At 39.2% G+C, this 25,275-nt stretch overlaps 1 protein-coding gene across 1 annotated transcript in view; it reads left to right on the plus strand.

The window, feature by feature from the left end:
- Nucleotides 1-4,713: 4,713 nt before the first annotated feature.
- hmcn1 (hemicentin 1) overlaps nucleotides 4,714-25,275 on the plus strand; it is an 82,391-nt gene continuing 61,829 nt past the window's right edge. The window contains exons 1-5 of the mRNA XM_078258576.1: nucleotides 4,714-5,307; nucleotides 20,554-20,624; nucleotides 22,953-23,111; nucleotides 23,243-23,365; nucleotides 24,674-24,845. Of these exons, the coding sequence (XP_078114702.1) occupies nucleotides 5,052-5,307; nucleotides 20,554-20,624; nucleotides 22,953-23,111; nucleotides 23,243-23,365; nucleotides 24,674-24,845 (781 nt within the window). The 5' untranslated portion in view covers nucleotides 4,714-5,051. The remainder of the gene's footprint in view (nucleotides 5,308-20,553; nucleotides 20,625-22,952; nucleotides 23,112-23,242; nucleotides 23,366-24,673; nucleotides 24,846-25,275) is intronic.

The raw sequence follows: 25,275 nt of genomic DNA on the forward strand, positions 1-25,275 counted from the left end.
AGGGAAGGTGAATTGTTCTTTAGAGAAAATAGGCTTCTTTCCTCTTCCATCTTTTTTTGTAAGTGTAGAGTCACAGTGGGGTTTGTGACTAAAATTTGTCATTCTCCATTTCCTTGTCTCTTCACTATATTATCCAAAAACTACTGGTAGACAAAGAAGAAAGTTAGTCTCATGTAAGTTTGCGCAACCTGGGTTGAGATTTGTTGCGCAATGAAAAAGGAAGTTGTGCAACTGTAATGTCAAGTCCATAGAATTTGTTGGTTTTGTCAGGTTTGGTAACTGGGGAAACTGCCTCAAGCCAGTGTATTCCCACCAAGCCATCAAACCTTTCCGGAGAACATAAACAAACCAGTCCTCTAGCATTTTGCTTTTTGTATGACAAGTGACGCAGTGTTTTCCCCAGTACCTGGATTAGCAGTCACAGGAAGACAACCTAAAAACCTAAGCAGAAGTATGTACAAGTCATAGTACAAGTCATAATAAAATTGAACCGAAAACCAGTCAAACAAGTAGTAGTGCCTATTAACTAAGTAAATCATTGATTCATTGTCTTTGGATAGAGCTGTGGTAACCTTGGTGGTTACCTTGGGACAGTGTTTGTGCCAGTGAACAAATATCCTGTTCGTACAAACTGTTCAAGTTCTACAGTATTGATTAGAAAGGAAATATATTAGATACAGCAATTTCTCATTTTAAACAGAATATTGGAGGAATGAATGCCAAATGAAAATGTAATTTTCCATTCTAATTAGGTATTTTGCTACCAGTTGATCTAAATACCTTGCTGTAATGATGAATGATTGATGTCTTCTTTCTACTTAATCATTTACACTTTTCTAATCAAAAGGCTAAGGAGGTTCATTTAAATGTGTACCAGTGTATCTGGGTTGGGATGAAGAAATGTACCACCTTCACCTGAACTCAAACAACTTTACCTTCCACTCCTGATAATGAATCTCTTCACTTTGGCAGAATTGAATATGTTTATCTTGAAAACAAGCAATATGTATCTGTATCAGAGAGACATATTCAGCTTGTGTGTGTTTGACAGTAGATATACTTTTCATACAGTTCTTTAAACGCTTCCTTCTCTCTGTCTGAGATTACTAGTACCTCTCCACCTTGTTTGTGGATTTACAGTATTTCAACAAATCTACTTCTGCAGATTGCCTTTTGATGAGTGTATCATTTTGCTGGTTTGCCCATAGTAGAAAGACATGATAGTGTGCAAATAAAATTATGTGAAATGAGTTTGCGAGAGTGTGAACAATCCCTTTATTATTTTTTCTTGTGTGAACTTGTTAGGAACAGGACGCACCTCCAACAGTTTTCCTTGAACAAGACATGGTTTATTTATTTTGAGAAATGTGTTGTGTAATCACTTCCAGCATTCTAGATTTGTCATGGTGCATTTTATAAAAGCTTTAGCCTCCCTATTTGTTTGCCATGCAAAATTCTCATCAGCAGATGCTCTCTTCCTACATCCCCTGAGTGTGTTTTGGTTAGTGAGGTTTGGATTCTTATTTGAATGTTTCCGTGCAACTTTCCATCCACATCCTTCAGTCCTTCACGACCTGGTCAAATTACCTATGAAAAAAGTCAGACACTTCCCTTGTCAATGCCAATCATTTTACATAGTCATTCATTGCTATGGCAGTCCTTTTTATATGCTCAATCTCTTTAACTTTACTTGACATTTTATATTGCCCTGATCTCACTTATTCAGTTGTAGGGCCCTGCAACAACAGCAATATGAGATATCAGTGGTGTACTAGCTCCCCCTAGTGCCAAACTATGCTAATTGGTTGCAGTTTACAACGATTGTGCGAAGTAAAGAACAAAAAATGTTTGCAGAGACATCAGCTACTGAGAATTTTTTTTTTTTTTAAAGATAAGCTTAGACTTGAAAGGGGAGAGAGAGGGGGAATGACATGCAGCAAAGGGCCGCAGGTCGGAGTCGAACCCACAGCCGCTGCATTGAGGAGTGAACCTCTATGTATGGGCGCATGAGCTACCCAGCCGCCCCTACTGAGAACATTTTAATAATAGATTTATGAGAAAGATTTTTATTTTTCCACAGTTATTATTAATACAATGATGATAACAATGTTGTCCTGGTGGCCTAGACATACAAACTAAATAAGAATGAAGATATTGATGCCTCACAGACAATTCATAATCAGGTAGTACTGTCAGTTCCAAACAACGATCTATCTTACTTACAAGGAAATCATTCCTTTTTGGCCTGTGGATGTGACATTACTGGTTAGATCTTGATTCAATATTTTATTTCGTGATGATCATAGTAATTTAAGGTTTCTATTCTTTGGTGCAAAGGTATGCCAAACCCATCAGAAATATCAGAATATTTTACACAGTTTTGACAGAACTATTTAGGGCACATAACATATGGTAAAGGCAAAAAAAAATATTTTGTACTTACAGATGTGCATCAACACAGTCTCTCAGACCTCTTTGTGCTATTTCTCATACACAGGCAAACCCTGCAACTTGAATACAGTTGAACTTTGAATTAACATCCATCATAACTCTAACACAACCATACCATTTCTGATATTCATCAGCAGTTGCTCGTTGGTGCTTAAACTTCAAACAGATATGGATTGAAATAAGATGTTAAATTACCAGGACAACTTCCCAGCCAAAGAGCCCTTTTCCATACTGACACTGCTTTCAGGGTGCTGATATCATAGACTGTAAAACAAATATGTTTTATTTTTACAGTTTATGGCTAGTATAGACCTTTTTACAGCAGACATTTTGACTTGAATTATGGCAACATTTCATTTAGCCATAATTTAGCATGGCATTTAGTATGCATAATAGACCTTTCCAACAGCAGACATTAAGAACAGGTGTTACTAATAACATAAACAACAGCTCCATTCTATTTAAGTGTCCCAGTGAGGGGCAGTGAGCCAGCATGCACAATACCAGGACCCTGAAATCCAAGCAGCTAAATGGAATTCAGCTATCATTAATTTGATTATTTACACCTGGTGCTTTTCCTACTGTGTAAGGTCAAAATGTCTTCCGTGAAAAAGGCCCATAGCATACTTGGAACACCTAAATTGCGTGGAGCTGTCGTTAATCTTGTTAATAACACCTGTGCTTTTCCTACTATAACAAGTCAAAATGTCAGCTGTGAATAAATGCCAATGATTGATGCTCTCAAAAAACCTAAGGCTGATCAAATCTTACTTGATAAGTACTTGTAGGTGTTGGAAACTTTGAGGATGTACCCCAGCCTTAAAACTGGTCAGGAGGTTGTAGTATCCCCTCGCCAGTTACTGTCTGTGTAATCTCTTCTCAAACAAGCCAGAACAGGCTAGTACAAGATTAACTGGAGACCGGGATTACTGAAACGTCAACAGGAAATTACATTTGCATCTTTTAGCCAGAAAGATGTGATGGGCTGGATAATTTAGGTAACTGAGTACTGAAATCATCAGTGAAAACTGCTGAGTAAATTGAAAAGTAATATGTTTCATCATACAAAGACCGGCTTTCAGAAGTATTGTTGCCTGCAATATTGCTACTGATACTTGATATCGGTTTTATTTGTGTCTAACTAACTACATCCACTATGTTGACTTTCAAACAGTGTAAAAAGTACTCATAACATTATCAGTCTTTTACTCTGTTGCACTGTTTAACACTGTAATGTGCTTTATTTATAAACTGATCACATGTGCTTCTAATGTCAAATCTTAATTTTAAAAGTAACAAGTAACTCCTGCTGTCTGAGAAATGTAGCGGAGTAAAAAAAATCCAATATTCCTCTCTAAAATGTAATGAAATAGTAAATGGAAATGCTTAAGCGCCTCAAAACCCATACTTAAGTGATACTTGTGTACATATCCTCACTTACTTTCCACCACTGCTTTTGAAGGACAAAATGTGTAAGTGCCACTGTGTCCCAAGGGGGAAAATATATGTATAATTTAAATCCATTGATTTTTAGTTATTTACTTCCATGTTTCACGTTTTCTGTTTTTTTTCACTCATGTAAAACTCTTTGCTAATATTGATGCAGATTGTGATTGTTGGTGTTGTGTTTTGCCACCTTTTTTTTATTATAAACTTACAAAATATCACCTATCAACACTTTTTAACGATAGTGGTGTAGACATCTATTCCTAATAAAACTCTTCATTATACTGTCCATTGCACACTACATAAAAAAAATGTGCTTTATGTTGTAGGCAAATGATTGTGAGGTCAAACTACAACCGCCAGGTGGCGATAGAGAGCTCAAAATCACTGAAGCGCTGCTTTTTGATTGTCCATGTCTCATACCAGCTTGTCTCATTAATAGGATCAGCATTTTTAACTATTGCTTACTTTCTGTCCGAGTTTTATTATTCACAATAGTTCGACATTAATTGCACTTCTAATAATTTGCATGTAATCCATAATTGGTTCTCGAAACAAAAACAATGAGAGCTGCAACACAACAAGTGCATTACTGGCATGTAAACCCAACAACAATACACATTTATGACCGTATATTGGATCACGGGAAACATTGCAGCCGGCGCTGCAGCTCTTTGTGTAACCCCGTAAAGTAAATTATACGCACACCCGGTCCCTCGAAGTCACCCAAAACATCTCGTCCAATCAGAGCACCGCGATTCTGCATGGGGTAGTCTGCGCCTTGAAGACTTTCTGCCCAGCTGAGAGGTGGTCTTTGTATGACAGAGCTGAACAAGGGCTCCTGACTCTGCAGACAACAGACTACAGGCACTGCTGCAGCTGCTGGGAACGCAGATCAGTTCACAGAGAAGTGAGTGGCTGCGACTTGTGCGCACACAAACTGTAGAAGAAGACGCGCACGAAAACTCAGAGATTCCTACATTTATTCCGTTTTATTTGGCTGATGTTGTACCCTTTGTAAGTTGTTCTAAATACGTTCCAGTCCATTTTTAAGAGCCCGATGTCTCTTCCTTTATTTCGAGACTCACCCTGAGGTTTAACTGGCGAGAACAAAATACTCAAGAACTTTGCTTGAGAAGCATCTTGGCTCTGAAATGGGCAGCAGGTTGTTGTGGTTGTCCCTTGCGCTGTCAGTGGCGTTTTCCGCCGGGCAAGACACAGGGACCGGGACCACAACGGAGGACATCCCGGAGGGCGCATCCACCCTGGCATTCGTCTTTGATGTAACCGGCTCCATGTACGACGACCTGGTTCAGGTCATCGAGGGCGCGTCCAAGATTTTGGAAACATCCCTGAACAGACCACAGAAAACTCTGTATAACTTTGCCTTGGTCCCCTTCCATGATCCAGGTAATGTAATGAAAGCATGTGGAGTGAAAGTCTGATTCTACAATGGTCACTTTTTTACGCATGACATTTTTGTTTTAGCTTTCTTTGTAATATGTCTGCACACGTTTGGGATTATTTGAAGTTTACTCTCTGCTGTGACGACAAAAGCACAGAGAAAAGTGAGAAATGTAATAGTTTGCTCACAATCCGCCCTTTGAATGCCTAATGTCCCTCACACCTCCAGAGGAGGGACTCTGGGGGATTTTGTCTCTGCACACAGATGTTCAGCCTGACGGTCACTATCATTAGCATTCCGCCAGGGTTAGTGTGTGGCGTTAGGTTTGCAATGCAACTTGATGATTATCATCACCCCTGGGTGCTCTCTCATTCTGAACAGCTAATAATGCCCAGACAATATATCATTGGGCTATATAACAGTAACACTGGCATGTACAGTAGGTCAGAGGTGCATGGTCATGTAAAAATAAGAAGTTCTATATAATTAGTGTTAAATAACCAGGACTCATTTGATTTGAGACCTCCTTGGCAGTTGTATTGTAGTATGGTAATGAAAACAATGTACATTCAATGTAACTTACATTAGTTATATCACTTTCAAGTAAAATGCATCTTTACCATCAGAACCACATTATTGAAGTTGAAGTATAAAGTTTAAAAGTTTTGGTGATGTAAAGACTTTGTGTACACATTCTAATGTCCCTGTAATTATTATTTTCTGAGAAGGAGGAGAGGTCACTTACCTGCTTGCAAAAGCACCATCAAAGGCTGCTGTGATGCCATGTGAAGGGGGTTTGTGTGCTGATTCGGAGGTGAGACGTGTTAAATGTCCACCTGCGAAAAATACTCCATAAAAACCAAGAGCAGACAGAGACAGTTAGCGGCAGAAATGACAGAGGGAAAATCAGAGTGTGTGTTGCACTCAATAGCAAACTTTTTTGTAGGGTACTACCTATTTCAAACATTTCTTATGATAGACTCTTTTGAATAGTTTTGTAGTATTTGGGTCGTATCCTGCCAAAATGTGATTTGGGTCTTTTTAGATGTGCTTCTCCCTCACTACTTCATGATATATATATATATATATATATATAAGTTTAAAAAAATATACTTAACTTGAATACACTTAGCAACTGCAGAGAGAAAGAACAAGATGAATCGACAGAGGTGATCTGTGTGTTGAAGAGACAGATTCCTTTTCCAGATGTTTACTCTCCTCTGCTAAATTTCAGCATGTCACAAATTCTTATGAAGCTCAATTTCTCCATCACAGAGTCTGTGCCTAGAATAATAATTATATTCAAGGAAGAAATATGCTCCGTATACACAAGTGTAATAAATGATGAATTTATTATTGTGTGCTTCAGGGGGGAAAGGAAATCTTAGATCATTAGCAGATGATAAAAGAGCTGTGATGCATTGTATCTTGGACAAAGCAGTAACAGTAAAGGAATTATGTGATTACAACCTGTATCCAACTTCAACAATTGATTAATAGCAAATGTTACTACTATACTGTCACTAGGAAGTAATTATACAATTCTCCTCCTACAGTAAACCAAAGCTGCAACAGTTTGATTCAGAAATTTGGTGTTGACTTCTCTTTGTGTTTGTCCCTCACCAGCAAGTGACGTTCGTTTGCTTCTTAAAATGTTTACAAGGATGTCAGAATGTGTTCTCCCAACCACCCTCCGGGAATAGAGGAATGATTAGCAGAGCACACTGCAAGCAGGGGTAGCTTAACATTTCTGCAAATGTTGTTCTACCCCTGCCTCACTTTTTGTCCTTCTCTGACAATATCCCAGATCCTCAGAGAGAATCAGCTTTGTTTTCATAAGAACTTTTATTTTGGGTTTTTTTCGTTCTGACACTGATCCATTTTCTCTGTCCGACCCAGTGCGATAACACAGTCCCTCCTGTTTGATTTGGCTCTTTTTAAATCAGAGGCCGGAGCTTCCCCTTTATTTACACTGCAATCTGACACGGTAAACATTAGAGTGTGTGTTTGTGTATCTTTGTTTCTCTCGGCCTGTGTGTGTATGTGTGTGTGTGTGTGTGTGTGTGTGTGTGTGTGTGCTTGTCTGTGTGCGTGAAGCGAGAGTGTCAGGAGGATGCCTGGATATTGGGGTCAGGCTTGTGTGGGAAGATCAGTCAGGAAGCCTCCCCCTTCCTCCATCCTGCAGGGAGAGAAAGAAAGAAAGCAAGAGGATATTTTACTGAGGCACAGGGGTTGTGTATTTAGCACTACAGTCTGAAAACACTTTAATAAAACAGTGGTAGGGTTGAATTGTTGGCCAACCTGTTGTGTTATCATTTCATACCGAGGTTACTTTTGAAAATAACATTCACTTTATCAGAGAATACCCTTTAATCCTAATAACCGACCTAAGAACATGAACATCTCCCTTAAGTAGCTACAGTCCAGAGAACAATGACGTCTTTAAGGAATCCAGTCTTAGGCTGGTGGAGTCAAAGGTGTGTGGCAAGCAGACTCTCTGGACTTATGGAACATTTCTTTGAGAGTTTACAGCCAAATAAACTTCATTTCACAACACTCCTACCATTACCAAGCCAGGAAATGTAGCATTATCCCGGAATTAATGTTAAATTGTGCAGTTTTCCAATTAACCATATAAAAAAAGACACAATGTGTGAATAATGTGCTGTAAGGAGTTGATGTGAAATATAACGAGATTGTGTGTCCACAGATTTGTTTCCTGTATCCTCAGAGATTCTACGTTCTTCATGGCTCTGCTGACGTCATACATACACGCTCGTCCTTGTAAATACTACCTTGCTGTGAGAGGGTGTGTTTATGTGCCCTGTACGTGCTCGTGTCAATGTTTAATTAGCTGAGTTTGAGATGGGTCAGAACCCAGTGCCTTGGGTTAGCGACACTGTTTTGTTGTGTTAGCTGTGCACTCCAGCATAACAGATTTCAAATGGAACAATAAGGTTATCATTCATAATAACCTTATTGCTCCATTTGAAATCTTTCAAATGCTTTAATTTGAGGGTGTTTGCATCTACATCAAAAGTGGCACATTTTTTCCATAGTGGTTAGCAGTGTAGTCCTCCAATTTTAAATGTCCAAAAGCAACAAGTTAACAAAAACTTAAATAAAGTCATTATATTTAATGTTTGGTTGCGAAGCCTTTGTAGTCAGTAAAGGTTTGGACCCTTTCCAGGATGTAATAAATCACTGATGTCTTGAAATTGTGCCATCTTCAATTATTTTGAAGTTTTGATTTTTGTTCTTCTACATTGTCCTATGCATGGTAACCGTATAAAAGGTGAATTAAAATTGTGGTCCTTTTTCAGCTTTGCTCTGAAGCAGTGACGCAGTGGTGCTCGTGCACGTCCGTGTGTAGGTCGGGGCCCCAAGAGCAGGGGGAGGGGTTGGATGGAGCCCGAGGAGATGCTACTTTCAGATCTTGCTAGCTAGCTTTTCAACATAACCAACTATGCCTTTAACAGATATCTGCATATGAACACAGATAAATAATCAATCACTGACAGTGACAGCTTCTGTTTTAAGTATTTGTTTCAGCTATGAGTTCTGTAGATTGGTTACGCTGAGTTAATGGCCTGCCTTGCTACCTTTTTCCAGCCAATTAACTTAAGTTAGAAGGAGATGGCCCAAAGCTCTGGGTGTGGAGTGATGAGAGGAGGTGACGGGATAGCTTCTACCTCCTCTGCATGATCAAAGGCACTCATCTCAGGGCTTCCTTTGTTGGTGTTCAGCGTCCTTTTCAACCATCCCCTTTTCCCTTTGTTTCCTTCTTTCCAGAGCAGCAGTTTTTTGTCTGAACCGACCCGCCCGTGTGAGATTACAAGGAGTCTGCGTTTAGCTGGACAGAGTCAATAATGATGCTATTAGGCAGGAATGCCATAAGAGAGAGGTGGAGGTTTTTGGAGAATTAGAGGAGAGAGGAGTATGGTGGACTACAGTGTGTGTCTTTGTGTTTCATGTTCAAATAGACCTGCCCTGGAATATTAAAATGGCCTTTAATTTTTTAGGACTGTACATGCACCTTCTGAAATTCCCCGTGGTGTTCTTAGCACAATAATTTCAACACTATTTAGCTTTGTAATTGGTGCTCAGAGGTTGTCCCCCTTTCAGCTTGAAAGGCAGCACATACCTGAGGGCTGCTAGGGACGCTTTAAACGTCCATTTCTGTTCCTTGTTTACAAATGTGTATGTATGAAAGCTTTAGAGAGCCCGAGGTGCTTAGAAAAGTCACAGGTAGCTGACCTTTGAATGCAGTGGTTGACATGAATGACCCATGTGACAAACGTTTGTGGTACTTTGTACTCTCCACCATGTTGGGTTTGTTTCCCTCCAGGCTTTGAAATTTGTTTTCCAACCTCTGTTGAATTCGAAACCTCATCCTGAGGTCCTGAGGGTTCCTGTGCCCTGGTCGTGACCTTAAGGGCTCTTTGACATCACTGTCTGGGCTCTTATTAATATCCTCTTGACCTTTTGTTCCTGGTTTTTTGTTTGTGAACCAGCATCTTTCGGGTAACTGTCTGAGCATGGAGGTGTGAATGTTGGACAGGCTGCAGTAGTGAAAAAGTGGAAAAACTGACTTGGGAAGTTTAGATGACACGTAGCTATAGGGGTGAAGACATTATGCTTCATGGCTGGAAGTGAGTTAAGGCTTAAAGTAGAAAGAAAGGAAGAATGGGAAGAGTGTATGCAATAAAACAAAATATGTTTTTCATCTCCCCAGACTGTGGAAGTTAATTATGTGACAGAATCATTTAATGATGGAGGCCTTAGGAATGCCTTGTACATTCATCTGAATGAGGCCACTCTGTTGGCACAACATCGGTGCCAACACTGAGGGCACTAGCAAAAACATTAAACCTGGCTCAACTTTTACCGCAATGCAATATGATGTCATCCAAGACGATTGCAAGCTTACGGTACATCCCGGGTTGATTACTTTATAACATGAATGCTGTATTTCTGCTGTTTACCTTGTGAACAAAGATAGAATGATTGTTACCGTGATAACTTTCCAGACTTGTAACATCCTGTCTCATACTGTTATAAACCGTTTGCATTTCGTTGTCTCACCGGTATCTTGATACAACACACCACCAACTCAGCCCTTTGCATTTTTTCTGAACGCCCAATAACATTATTATAATATATTAATGAACATGGTATGATTATTTAAATGTAAAGGAGTCAACAATGTACTAAATATTTTATTTGGACCCTGTAAACCCTACGTCCCCTTAAGCTTGTGGTCCAGTTGTCAAGTTTAGAGTATAATTTGTCCAATTAAAATGTATCTGCATCGAAAGAGGGAGAGAGAGTGTTATTTAAGATGACAAGTTAAAAAAAGAACAGTCTTTTGAAGGCAGTTTACTATGTTACAAATGCCCGTTTTGCTGCATGTCTGAGATGTGTTTTCCCTTTCCTTGGGCAGACATGTTTACCTGACCTATCCCTAACTCTTACCATGTGTCCACAGCATAAGCAGCCAGTCACTCCAAGTCCATTCATCTAGGAGAGCTGAGCACCCGAGGCAAGTCAGGTGATTTTGATAACAGCTGCCACTGGTTGCCATATGTTGGCGGGGAGCGCCTTTTAAATGCTGTTCTTGCAGTTTTGTCCACTGCTGTGCAGTGGCGAGAGAAGGCTTAAGTCACATAAAACGTTCAAATAAAGTTGTGAATAACATATTGACCCATTTTTCATGCCTTTACAACAAATGTTTGGGTCCTCTTTCAAAATCACTACCCTGGAATCCAAGTGGATAGTTTCCAGCTTCTCATTGCAGACATGCAGACATACATACACTATATTGTATTTTAGTATTTGCCAGTCAGCATTTTTAGTGCTTTATTACTCATGATAATAATAAGCAGGACCTCACTTTTACTGTTGCCCCTTTAATGAGGGCTTTCCTCAAATCAGCGTTTTTCTAGTCTATTTTATAGTTTAGACTCTACAGATCGATGTCTAGACAATATTATTAAGCATTTTTCCTAGCACAGATTTATTTGATTTCATTGTTTTACGTCATACTTTTGGGGTCTGGAGGACTCATTCGGAACACATTAGATTTGCATCCATATAGAACTGGTGCCAGAGTTGAACATTCCCATGGTTTGGTATGGCATGACCTCATTTTCTTTACTGTGTAAGCTGTTTATGTACATTTTAGTTGAAACATATGTAAAGTTTCAGCAGCTTGGCGGGTGTGTTCAGAGTGACATTTACTGCCAAACCATTAATACTTGAGTGATGTGCTCCTTCCCATAGAAACAGACAGAAGACATATTTTTTAAGTTATTCCGTCTTATGCCGCATACAGGCATTTATTTGAGCTGGATGAATCTCGAACACATGCCATGTACGTTGTGAGTGTGCAGGACAGGAGGATAGGAGGGGTACAGCCTGTCTCTTGATTTTGTGGCCTTTTTTTTGATTTTGTGGCCTTTTTCCTTTTTTGGTACAGATTTGAATCTGTAAAGCTGCACTTATCAATTCAGTAGCTCATTGTGACAAACCAACAGAGAATTATCTGTGAAGTGAACAGTGACGCGTTTAGCTGCTAAAGAGATATTTCAGATATATTCCAGATATTTCCCTCAGCAGTTAGTCTAGACCAAAACAGTGGTAAAAAGAATGTGAATATTGGACTTACATGTCAGTTTGCCTGAGACACAACTCCAAATGAATGTTGACTGTTTGCTAACACGTTCACCGCTTTACGAGGTGATAATATGTTGTTGCCAAAAAAGTCAATTACTGTTGCGTTAATTAAATTTTGTCTACTGGGCCAGCTTTACTATACTGGAATAGACCAAGGAGGGCATAACTTCCTTGTAAAACTTTAATGATCTTTTTATCGCAGGACAATAGGTTTACAGCCATACGTGAGCAGGACGTTTTCAGTGACAAGATGTACTAGATGAGTTAATGGGTCACTGTGGAAGAAGTCTTGTCAGTTTTGGCTCAGTGAGCCAAATCTCTCTGATGCTTTCTGTTTAATTGCCTTTTTGCAGGTATATTCTTATAATTTTTTAGGTCTTCTCATCCTCTTATTTCTCTCTTCCAGAAAAACCTGAATAATTTACTGAAAGGCTGCACAACTAGTGACATGTCTATGTATCTGCGCTAGAGGAAAGGACATAAAGATAGAAGCAAGGGATAGAAGTAGAAATGAAACAACAAGGCATCTAAGAATTTTAATTGACATGGAGGCCTGTGTGGTTTTTAATTGTGGCAAAAAGTGTTTTGGGAATTTGAATTACATTGCTGCGAGGCTGAAGGTCAGGCTGTCAGTGCCCTCTGCCCCTGCCTCTGAGCGGTGTGTGTTGGGGGAAGACATGTATCATGAAGACCCCCTCAGTACAGTGTTTCCTAACATTGTCTTTGCCATAGCCCACTTTCTATGTACTCCATAAAGCATTTACAAATTACAAAATACACGTTTAACTTTGTTCATTCCCTATAAATATAGTATAATTCTGTCTGAAAGCTGAGCTTGTTTTGATGAACCTGGTATTCTGTGTCAACCTGATGACAAGCACATGCTGGGTTCATGGTCAACTGTCATGGAAACGTGAAAAGACTAAAATAATCTACTTTTCCATATAACCATTTGTAACTTTAATTTTAAATTCAAATCATAACACATCTGAGCAGTTCTTAAGGCACTTTTGTGGCACACTGGTTGAAAATCAGGGCCTCAGACATCTGAGTGTGCATCTGTGTGTGGTCGACAGTGCTGATCTGCTCAGCACGCACAATTAGAATTTCCTCAGTAAAACAAGAAAAGGCACACAACAGAAAACACCACCCACTCACTTTTGAGCTATTTGGGATTACACCATCACTCATGAAATACTTGGTCATGAGCTTAACAGTTTTGTGGTTGTAGTATTGAGGTTGTTGCCATTTATTTTAAAGCCTTCTACTTCATTTTTGAGGCAAGTTAATGCAATTAAAAGGCCACACTTAATTGTAAAGGTCATTTTTTTCTGAGAGTGAATCATAGAGTCAGCCTCAGCCAAGTCTCAGGGTTTTGGACTGTATTTCTACAATGGAGACCATATGTAGAAACATCACAGCGTTCTCTGTTTGTTTGCCATTGCCAGTTTTTGCCCTTTCAATAAGAGGCATTTAGAGGCTTTACAGAGACAACACTGCCTGATGCCTCTCTAAGCCACAGCTTTGTCTTTTTCATCCTCTTCTCCAGCCCTCCGCATCCTTAATATGTTGTCAAGGCAATAGAATGATCATCTGTCTTACCTCTTTGCTGTGATGCATTAGGGTTAAGGGATATGTTGCACAACACAACACATCAGGGGTGGGGCAGTCTTGTAAGCAGTTTGGTTTTGTAAGATGTGGTTTTAGCGATGCAAAGGTGTCACCACCAGGACTCATGACCATGATTTGTATGTTTTTGAGTTTTACATTTTTCACAGGTGAAGATGATAAAAACATTACTTATTGCAAATAAGTGAGGACTGTGTAAATTCCAAGTAATCTCAAAATATACCTTGATTGCCTACGTAAAGTTGTATTCAAAGATGTCAAAGAGAGATAAACTCAAAAGATAACCAACAAAACCTGACCTAGGATGTCAGACTGTGTCGTGCTTCAATAAAGCGTCAGAAAAGACAGTGGAGTATAGATTGTTGAATTGGGGATGTTTGTTATGTGAAACATCTGCTTTCAAAAACTGCTGTGGCATACTTGGCTCAAAAAACAAAATCCTTAGTGAGGTTTTTTTCTACAGTACAGTGAACTAGAACTCTAGTCTAAACTTAACTAGTACTAAAAAATAAAACATTCTAAAATAGCATACAAGACCCTTCACAGAGTTCAATAGCATGTTTATCAGTCTGTAAAGATCAAAAGTCAACCTGAAGACAGGGTCAGACCGGGTCTGTTTATTTATATATATGTATATAAATTATAACTTATTCCTCCTTGTGGTCCTTATCTTTGAATACCGTAGAGGAGCAAATACGTCTCATCTCTACCCCAGTAACCAAGTCAGTTTTATGTAAACAGCCATTTATACATGTCCCAATATGAAAAAAATCTTTCTCAACATCTCTCTTGTTGTCAGACACTTTTTTATCAATAAATTATTCACTTCCTTTTGCCTTCTTCCTTCCACGTTTCTTGGCGTTCTTCTCTTGTTGCTGGTGTTCAGACATAAAGTCTAGGCGGTCACCCAACCACGCAGACAAGATTACATTCAATGCTCTCTTTTATGTTTTTCTTTGTAGAAATTTGCAATTCCACATGTCACATTCAGTCATATAGAGCTTGTAGTGAGAAGGCTCTGACAGTCAACATGTGATAATGTTTATATGAATCCTAAAGAAAAGACATCTTTGTTGGTTCCACTATGATTGCCTCCACCCTTTCCAAAACCAGATGTAAATGGAGCATTAAAAATATGCAGTTAACAAGTTGAAATTATCATTCAGTTCCTAAGCTTAACTGCCTATTATGTTTGAGTTAATGACATCACCACAAATTTTTATGAAGATCACCGGGTGATAATAGCACTCAGATGGCCGTGTTGAGATATTTTGCAATCTTTGGACGACCACAACAGTTATTTCCTCAGATAATTTTAATAAGATACTGCTGTCAGGGGCAAATAAAAAGGATGGTAAAATAATGGTAGTTTGTGGAGCACACCTCACCAAAAATTAACATCACATATTGCCTGTTCAGGTCATTTTATATTATTTAGCATATTAGTATATTATTATATGAACAGTATCATGTTGACTTTACTTTAAAAACCATTAACTCAGACGTTTTATAGAATTACTTTAACCCTATTTCTGCTTTCTTGGAAAGAGGACAGTGACAGGAAAAATAGACAGAGACAGAATATGAAAAGCAGCATTTCTTTCTTCAGCATTTCATTGTCTGATATTTATTTTAACACGTATACACAGTATAGTAAATACACATGTAACATATACACACACAGGCAGAAGATATCCATTTACTGCAAGGTCACCATGTTTCTTTGGTTGCATTAATGGCCACACCACAGAACCACACGTCCCCACAAATGACAATCATAGATTTACACACACACACACACACACACACACACACACACACACACACACACACACACACACACACACACACACACACACACACACACACACACACACACACGTGGCACACACTTAATTACTGTAAGACTTACCCTCGGGTTGCATCCTCTTCTGTGTTCTGTCTCCGGCACCAGTTATCAAGTGGAATTGATGACTGGTGGAGGGTTCAGAGCTGTCATCTGTCTCTGGAACACGCTCCCCCATCAGGCCATGCATCTGGGATGGATTACATGCATGTGTGTGGTGTGTTCATCAGTTGGGTCTCACTATATGTTTATGTGTGAAAGGCTGTGTGTGATCATTTGAACTCTTGAGTGCCATTATTAGGGATCTGTGGATTTGTGGCGCATCGTCCCGAGAAACATCCAATTGCGTGGAGTGAAATGAAACAAGAGAGGCAGCGCTGCAGCTAGCAGAGTTTAGCTGCCTGGTGGTCCTGCTCTCTCACTCTGTTGGTTGTGGGAAGAAGTTTCCATCACAAATTCAAGTTTGTGGTGGTTTGAAATCAAGCCTGTCGTCAGCCCTGGGCTAAACCGCAGTCATTAGATGGCAGCTGGTGAAGTCAGGCAGGGTAAAAGATGCAGTTTAAAAAAGCAAGGGTAAGGAAGAAAATAGGGAGAAACAGAAACATGCTGTAATAAAGGACAGAAAGAAAATGTAGTGAACAAACATAAAAGAAAAGATGAGATTGAGCATGGATTTTGCAGCCTCGTAACCAAGAAGTGTCCTCCAATCCATAGGAAAGAGTAAAAGGAGAGATTTTGAAAACAGTCAGTTTACATCAAGTCAAAATGTGATCTTTTTATGTTCTTTGATGCATTACGGAGAATATACCTGACAGTAGATGTGACAGGAAATAAAAATTTGTAAATCGTACCCTGTCCATGTTGGAAGCAGTAATTGCTCCTTAAATTACCTTTCTGCTAAGCTACATTTGAAAACTTTATTTGTTGAATTTATTTCAAACGTCATACTGCTAGAAGAGGAAGATCAAATTAAAATGTGTATGAGTTGGGCTCAGCGTGGTGAAAGAACACATTTCTGATCTGGCACCATTACAAGTGTGGCTATTGTTCTGTAGCAGTGAGGAGATGGACAACACCAGAAATATCGACTGTATTTTAAATAAATGGAGATTATTATCCCATAAGAGAAAAAGAAGAATTCAAAAGAAAACAAAGGAATAAGAAGTTACCAATGAATAATAAAGTGAATAATTAAAAATGGAAGAAAAGGACAGCAATTGCAAAAGAAAGAACGTTAACATTAAGTGCCACACATTGTTTGCATGCAGTGTACTCAGACCTTTTTTTTAGTTTTGTTGCCTATTCCCAAGAGAGACTTAGCATATGTGTACACTCTAATAAGACTGATGGCTGCTCATACTGAGGCAATTACAGAGCACTATGTTGTTTACCTTTTATATACCGCATATGTGTTTGTGCATTCATTTATATGTCAAGAGTGTAAATGGACTTGCGTGCCTTACCTACCTATGCGTTTGCAAACCATTGCATGCAGTATATATAGTGCTGGTCACTTTCCTTACTGAGGCACACTAATTGCACCGTGTGCTGTTTCACATGTGTTTTCTCAGTGGGGCTGATTAAGTGAATTATGCCTCATAGCTGACGGTCAGAATGACAGCCACTCTTTTCCTGGCAGATTTTACCCTGAGTCAGCAGAATGACAGAAAGCTGTGTGTGTTTATGGCCTCTGTTGCTGTTAAGTGCTGTAACAGCTACATGTTGTGTAACCTGTTGGATATTTTTGGATGGGAAAAGCCATAGAAGCTCCTTTACCTGATCTTTATTTAAGTAAATAACTTATACCAGTAACATACAGTGGCTATTTAAACTAGTTTGATAAACTGGGCACTTTGGGCAAATTGCATTAATAAGAATCTTGAACCATCAATGAACCGGTGGCTGTAAATAGGAAAAAAGAACATAACCCTTTGTGACTGTGTTGCTGCTGGTATTGATGAACGGAAGGTTCAGTTTAGGGGTTCCTCAGTTGTTGTTCACTGCACTGGTTTTATGGAGCTTTGTGATTATGTTTTTATAAACCAGAGTAATTGTAAGTTAGGAACATCCTGGTCTTTGCCTTCATGAATGAAAAAATGACAGTAAATGGGCGTAAATAAGTAAATTGGGCAGCATGGTGGCCCAATCGATAGCACTGTGGCCTCACAGCAAGAAGGTTCTGGGTTTGAATCCAGGTCGTTCCGGGCCTTTCTGTGTGGAGTTTGTATGTTCTCCCCATGTTTGCATGGGTTTCCTCCGGGTGCTCCGGTTTCCCCCCCCATCAAAAAACATGTACTAGGTTCTCCAGTCAGTTCTGGAGTTGGTCCCCGGGAGCTGTAAATGGCTGCCCACTGCTCCCTTGAGGGATGGGTTAAATGCAGAGAATGAATTTCGTTACATGTACAGTATGTGTATGTGACAATAAAGTACCTTTAAAAAAATGTGATCACTGCCACTGCTATATAAACTCTCCAATGTGGCAGAAGGTATTGTATGCCAGAGAAACTTTCCAAAGTGCCAAATCATATCATGGTCACAACTTTGAAGTAATGTCAGTACAGTGACTCTTTCAATTGTCTGTAGCGGCTTGTGAAGCTCTCCTGTCTTATGTATTGCTGCCAAAATTCAGAATATATTTGGTTGGAAGACGTTAACGGCTGTGACCTTTCAATGCATTGGCCTTGAAATTCCTTGCTGGTGATGTTGTAAGGAAAGAGAAACTCACTTTGCAATGAATGCATGAGTGATTCCCAGCAAATTACTTTAAAACCCGAATGTCAGCGGAGGTGAACCTGAGTTTGTCATTAGACAGTTTCCCAGTTCCATCCCATTAGAATTTCTGTGCATGTTTAGGTTTGCACGTGATTTGCAGTTGCATGCTTTTACAGCCGGCATTACGGATGAGTGCTGTGAGAATATCAAGGCTGTTTTGATCATTTATTTCAAGTCCACTTGTGTCAACAACTTACACAATAGATACAAAAAAGAGGATGAGATACAGCCCTTTATCTTGATTTGTTTTTGTTTTGGTCAGTTTCTCTCTTTTGTTACTCCTTCCTGTCAGACTTTAGAGACTTTTGAGTTCATTCACTTGATCATGTTGATCACGCCACTTACAGTATGTGCTCCGTGTTAAAACTATTTCCTGTGTGGCAGCCAAAGGACTGCCTTGAGATTTCCCTTACATGTGTTGTCATTTAAGGGGAGTTAGCATCCTATATCCTCAATCATGTTTTATTTATAATATTCAGGATGAGGAAAATTGCTTTGTTCCACTGAATATCGAAAATTAATTTGTCCATTTGGCCAAAAAGGTTCTGATATTTTGTGCAGGGAAGGAACCATTGGTTCTTCTCTACAGACCTGCAGGGAAATGTGTTTTTGGAAATGAAGATGTAATGATTTCCCTTCCCTTAACCACAATTCATATGGTGCACTTGCGCAAGGCACTTAACCCCCAATATTTCTAGTGGAAGCTTCCAGGCATGGATGTTCTTTGGTGTTAGACTTTGGTGCTGGAACTGAAAAGCACAGGTTAGGTTTACGCCGTCTCATGCTGTTTAGATCTCATGAGTACTAGCTATGATTTTTCACAGTGCTGGTGCAAAGACAGTGGCTGTGGTTAGGATCACCGTAGCCAAACTAGTCTAAAGAATACTTACAACAGCCATGGGAACTTCTCCATAAGGAACGGGATGTCAGCTTTTCCATCTCTGAAAAGTTTGGCTCGAGATGCATGTTCCGTTCAGAGCAGCCAGACACATTTCCATGTTAGTTTTAAAAAGCGTCTCTGATCGCTGTAAATGTTCCTTCGCTCCACCTTGAGGATTTACATGGATGCCAAAATCTGGGTCATTTGGAAAAAGGCTTCTTGCTTCTTTGTGTATCTTATAGAAATTGAAAGTGCTTGTGGAGTGCTTTTCAAGACGAAATGTAAGGTAATGCTGGTGGCGAAGAAAAGAAAAGAAAAGAAAATGCTTCTGATTCCTCATTGTATGCGGTGTAAAGTTATGTCAAACTCAAAAACCTTTCTGCCTCACTTGAGACAGAAAGAGAATAGAAAGTCCTTCATGATAATTCTGTTTGAGAAGTCTTGTCACTGCACTAAATTTGGGTACTGGCTTCTAGACAAAGTATAAGACTGTTGTAAAACAGTTCAAACAGTAACCTTTTTCAAAAGTCATGGATGCTTTGTAATAGTCCTCTCTTCAACAAGGGAAACATTGTTTTACAATATGCTTGCATGTGCAAAACTGCAGTGTGTGTGTGTGTGTGTGTGTGTGTGTGTGTGTGTGTGTGTGTGTGTGTGTGTGTGTGCGCTTTTTGCAGTCCCTCATCAGGCTCATTCCATAGCACAGCTGCAGTGGCTAAAGTCACACAGTTTTGACTCAAGAAGGGGCTTAGCAGCTCATTAACGGATAGAACAAAGTAAGCTGAGAAACAGCAGTGACTACCAACCCTGGCAGAGATGGTGCTCAACTTTCATGGTACAGTTAAAAACAGCCAAATCCTAAGCAGACACTGACACAGGAACATTACAATAACCGAATTATACAACCAAAGAAGAGCCAGTAACACAAAAATGGCAGGGAGGATTGTTACGATTGGTCAATTAATCAATTAGCCTGACTGACTTCCAGTAAATCTAGATTAAATTCTGGTTCATGACATGTAGATGAAACCAGCTTTTGTGCATCAGTGACAGAATGAATTGGAATTCTTTCAGAGCTCACATCTTATCAGTACATACACCTTCAAATTTTCATCATCATTATGTGCATTATCTGTCTTGAGAAACATTTTAAGACTATAATTCCAACCTTCCTTGTCATTCCTTTTATGTTTTTTTCTTTATTATCCATCAGTCTATATGTCATGTATCTTTCTCACATTTCCTCCTCTCCCTTTCTCTGTTGGTTAAATATATCTCCTTTCCTGAACTTTTTCCTCACTGCAATTCATATCGTGACATTATAATCTGGACATCCGTGCAAATCTGCCAAAAGCAATATTTGGCTAAGGACATGAATTTAAGAAACAAAAAATGCTTCAGCCTGTGGCCCTATTAATCACAGAACCTCTTTCTGTTGTTTCTTTGCAGAGATTGGACCTATAACAATCACAACAGACCCCAAGAAGTTCCAGTATGAGCTAAGGGAGCTGTACGTTCAGGTGGGTTCAAAGATCACATTCATCAAACCTAGGAAACAGCAGCAGTAGCCTTTATGCTATAGCATTAGCATAATGTCATCTGGCCTTGATAGAAGTGGCAGACTGTGGTCATACCAGACGTCTGGGTGGGAACGTTTGTTAGCTGATTAAGACCAAGTCTGATGGGTCAGTCTACATTGGATGATGAAAGAAGTTTTAAACAATGGTTTATTTTTCTTTACTTTTAGAAGAGACATGCCATTACTGTTCCCTGTTTTAATGGGGTTTCTTTCTTCATATAATGTAGCTAGGGGTTCTAACACTCATGGCTTTGGTCATATGGTGACCTTACTGTTTAAAAAAAATATCTTCATCCCATGTTTATTTGACTTCTTGCACCATTACAAACAAATGTATAAACAAAAGCATACAATGGCTAGACAGCTAAACAGAGAGACAAGAAGTTGTGCACAAAGCCTGTTCTGTAGCAAAGCAGAAAAACTGCAAATCTGGTATTCCTTATGTCTAGCTACAGTATGATAGACAGGGACAGACACGGGCAGAGATAAGCAGCATTCAGAGGTCTGTCCTTTGAAGAAAAATAGTTTGGCAAGTGTCTGTGCATCCTTGGCATGTGCTAAAGTTGATCTGGTGTGCGAGCGTGTTGTGTGTAGAATGGAAGCGATCCAGTTTCCTCTCACTTGCCGCTTCATTCCTGAGTCTGTTTTTCCTCCCCTCACCTCTTCACCTGCACACCCCTGAAGAGGTTTTGGCCAGAACGCACGGAAAAGATACACTTTGGAATTGACATTTTTCTTGAAATTTAGATTCTCCTGCCATGAATTGTGTTTAAGGGTAAAGATGTTAGGCAACACTTCATCTTTTTTAAGCCACAAGAACAAAACTGCACAGAGGGTTTATCAGGCTTAATGTTGGGGGCAATGGGGGTATGGGGGAGTGCATTTTTGTCCAGAGGGGAGATTTTCGTGTTCAGGAGACACAGATGATTCCCGTCTCTTCACCTCCCCCCCTCCTTGGACTAAAATCATGGGTCACTCCATTCTAGATGTTACTCTTGGGAGTGATGCTAGCTAGATGTTGAACCCCCCCAACAGAGAGAATGACAGAGGATCAGAAAGACAGATTGAACATTCACATTCACACCTACGTCACAATTTTTTTTAAACTAGGTTTGTTGCTTGTATGGTTAAAAAAATATTGGTTTTGCATCCTTTTTTCTATTTTTTGCGGCATATCTTTAAAAGCTACAGAGTTCATGGATGTGATATTTCTACCACTAGATATCTTTTTCAAGATGTAATGTTATATGTGCTATAATGTGCTATTTATGCTATAATGTGCTATTTATGTATTGCTGATTGGAAAGTCTGGCATCAAGGACTTTAACAGCGCTGCTAAAATGCTATATATTCACTCAAATGCAATTTTTATTTAAAAATTGAAACTTGAAGAGAAATGTGAACAACCATTACAGAGTTTTGCAAGTTTGCAAGATAATTGTTCTATATATGTGTGTTGGCTTAATGTATCCATGTTATCAAAGCACTGATAATTACATTGCATTGATAATTATATATTACATATACTCATTGACCACTTTTTGATGTACATCTGTCCAGTCCAATACAAATGTACTGCCATAAAATCTACTTGAACATCGCATTCTCATGAACGAGTTTGTATGATATCGTACGGAAATGTATGCACATCAGTACATATGATGGTCATGCGACGCCGGCTACAGAGCTCTGTGAGCTGTTGCCTGTATCAGCAGCCGTTGCTAGTTGAGTTTAGCTGACAAAAGGTTACTTGAAGCCGGCTACAGGGCACCGCGAGATGGCAGTTAAGTTTAACTGACAAAAAGTGAGCGCTGACAGTTATGTTTAGGCACCAAAACGACTAGTTCAATTTAGGAAAAAGATTTTGGTTTGGATTAAAACACTCCAGAGGAAAGTCGTTTGTTTTCCCCGGGAAGTGAATTCCACTCCCTGGCTTGAAAGCTCTGTGTTTTATACAGCAGCAATCAGTGTGGTGCATACAGCAACAAATACGTTAAATACATACAAATCACTGTGCTTTACTTTTCGTAGTTCTATGTACGAATGGTTCATGAGAATACCTGACTTGAATAATGCCTATAATGTTCAGTTTATGTTGATAATTGTCATTGTACAGGTATACCTAATGAAATGGCCATGTATTACCATAGACTGCATACTAACTAATAATGACTAAATAAATCAGAGAGCTGTGTTGGTTGATCACAAACTCACACATACATTTATGTACATTCACACCATTTGCTGATGATATCCTGCTCTTTCTCAGGGAGGTGGGGACTGTCCAGAGATGAGCATTGGCGCCATTAAGATTGCCTTGGAGATCTCCTTGCCGGGATCCTTTATTTACGTCTTCACAGATGCCCGTTCCAAAGATTACAAGTTGACTCATGAAGTCCTGCAGCTTATTCAGCAGAAGCAGTCACAGGTTTGGATATTACTGCAAAAAATTGCATATTGTATACAGGTTTAACATACAGGTAAATATATCACATTTTTATATATATATATATATATATATATATATATATATATATATATATATATGTGTGTGTGTAGGTGGTGTTTGTGCTGACAGGGGACTGTGATGATAGGACTCACATCGGCTACAAGGTTTACGAGGAGATTGCTTCCACCAGCTCTGGGCAGGTCTTCCATCTAGACAAGAAACAGGTCAATGAGGTAAGAGCATTACTAAACAGAAATTTGGAGGTGCACTTCTCTTCAAGAAGAACAACTTTCTGGTAAAAGACGTGCTTTGGTCACAGCATTTACATCATTTAAGCTTGGCCTAGATTCAACCCCTAAGCTGTGTAAATTAAATGGCAGTAGAAGGTTTTACAGCCGCTCTTATGTCTTTTGCTATGCCCATGTTCAAGTCTGGACTCCAGATCAAATATGCAGGAAACATTCAATTGAATTATGGATACCTTAGCTTTTTCAACCATTCCAAGAAGTGTAAATCAGCAGTCTTGGACTGGGCAGTAAGTCCAAGCCTGTAGTTCGAATAGCATTGCTGTTTTATCACTTTAATATAAGAGTCAGGGTAGGGGAAGAAGGGATTCTCGATTTTGAACAATTTTCTATAAGACTGCATGAGAGTCCTTTGATCCTTGTCTGTCATTTTGGTAATACTCCCATTTCTCTATTAATCTATTTTATTTACCTTCTATGTCTTTCTTGGTTTGTCTTATTAATACATTTGCTAATCAGCAGCATCATTTTCACTAAAAACATTTGCAGGATAACTACAACTCTCCTTTTACTATCTGTGCCACCAGGGCTGATTTCAATTAAAGCAAGGATGTAAATTAGAAATGTTGTTTTATAACTAGTTTTGAGAAACACTAGCATCAAATATCTTGACCATGTTTGGTCTGTTTGCAGTGATTATTCTAAAAATGTTTGTAGCTTTAAGGAACAAATTTACAGAAAATTTACATTTATGGAGCATCTCAGTACATTTGAGTCAAACCAAGTATTTTTCCCTGTGCACCTAGCTTTACCCTGAGACTCTGGATGTGCTATATCATATTACTCTCAAGCCACAAATGCTTGTTTGACTTTTAATGGGTTAAATAGTGTCTGGGTCTCACACAGTAGCTGTTGAGTTCTCCATAGGGACAGGGGGGAAACAGGGGGGCAACACAGGGGAATGTTAGAAACTTCCTGATGAAAGCTTTGCACATGTTGCGGGGATGACCTTGTGTACAGCTGGGGGGGGTAATTTATGTGTGTGTGTGTGTGTGTGTGTGTGTGTGTGTGTGTGTGTGTGTGTGTGTGTGTGTGTGTGTGTGTGTGTGTGTGTGTGTGTTAGTCATTAATAATGGACTTCCTTTAATAATGTTATTTTCAATTTGTTAAACATTGTGTTCTTAAAATAAAGCACCTTATCTGAGAGGTATACCATCATAGAGACAGATTACATTTCCCACACTATAAATGATGTGTAATTCCTACATTCTTCACATTTTCTTCCCTTCGCTTTAGGTTTTGAAATGGGTGGAGGAGGCGGTGCATGCATCCAAGGTCCACCTGCTGTCCACTGATCACTTCACTGGTGCCAGCAACACTTGGCAGATGCCCTTTGACCCCAGCCTGAAGGAAGTCACTGTGGCCCTCAGCGGCCCAGCACCTAACATTGAGATAAAGAACCCCCAGGGTATGATAAGTGTTACCATACATAAGCAGGATTGCCAGTGGGATTCCAAAAAATCTTAATTTTTAGATTGATGTTTATATATATGTATATATATAGTTGACAAAGAAAATATAAATAACAGCAGAGGGGAGATTTGTAACACAGCGCTCTCCACCACATCATAAAAGATTTTTGGACTTTTGGAAAAATGATCTTCCATTGCTCGAGTAAAGCAGTTCAGACTTAAAGACTATGACAAGTAGCATGGAAACTGTTGTAGCTGGTTGTGGTGATCCCAACACCTTATTAATCCACTTTATGTTGGGTTTTATGGGTCGTTTATCTATATATAAACTAACCAAAAACATATGTATTTATTGCACATTTATTTGTTAAACTGATATTGTGTAAATTAGCTTTGATTTCTAATAGCTTTCTATGAATCTTAGGT

Source organism: Sander vitreus, chromosome 9 (genome assembly GCF_031162955.1).
Source record: "Sander vitreus isolate 19-12246 chromosome 9, sanVit1, whole genome shotgun sequence".
NCBI classification, from domain to species: Eukaryota; Metazoa; Chordata; class Actinopteri; order Perciformes; family Percidae; genus Sander; species Sander vitreus.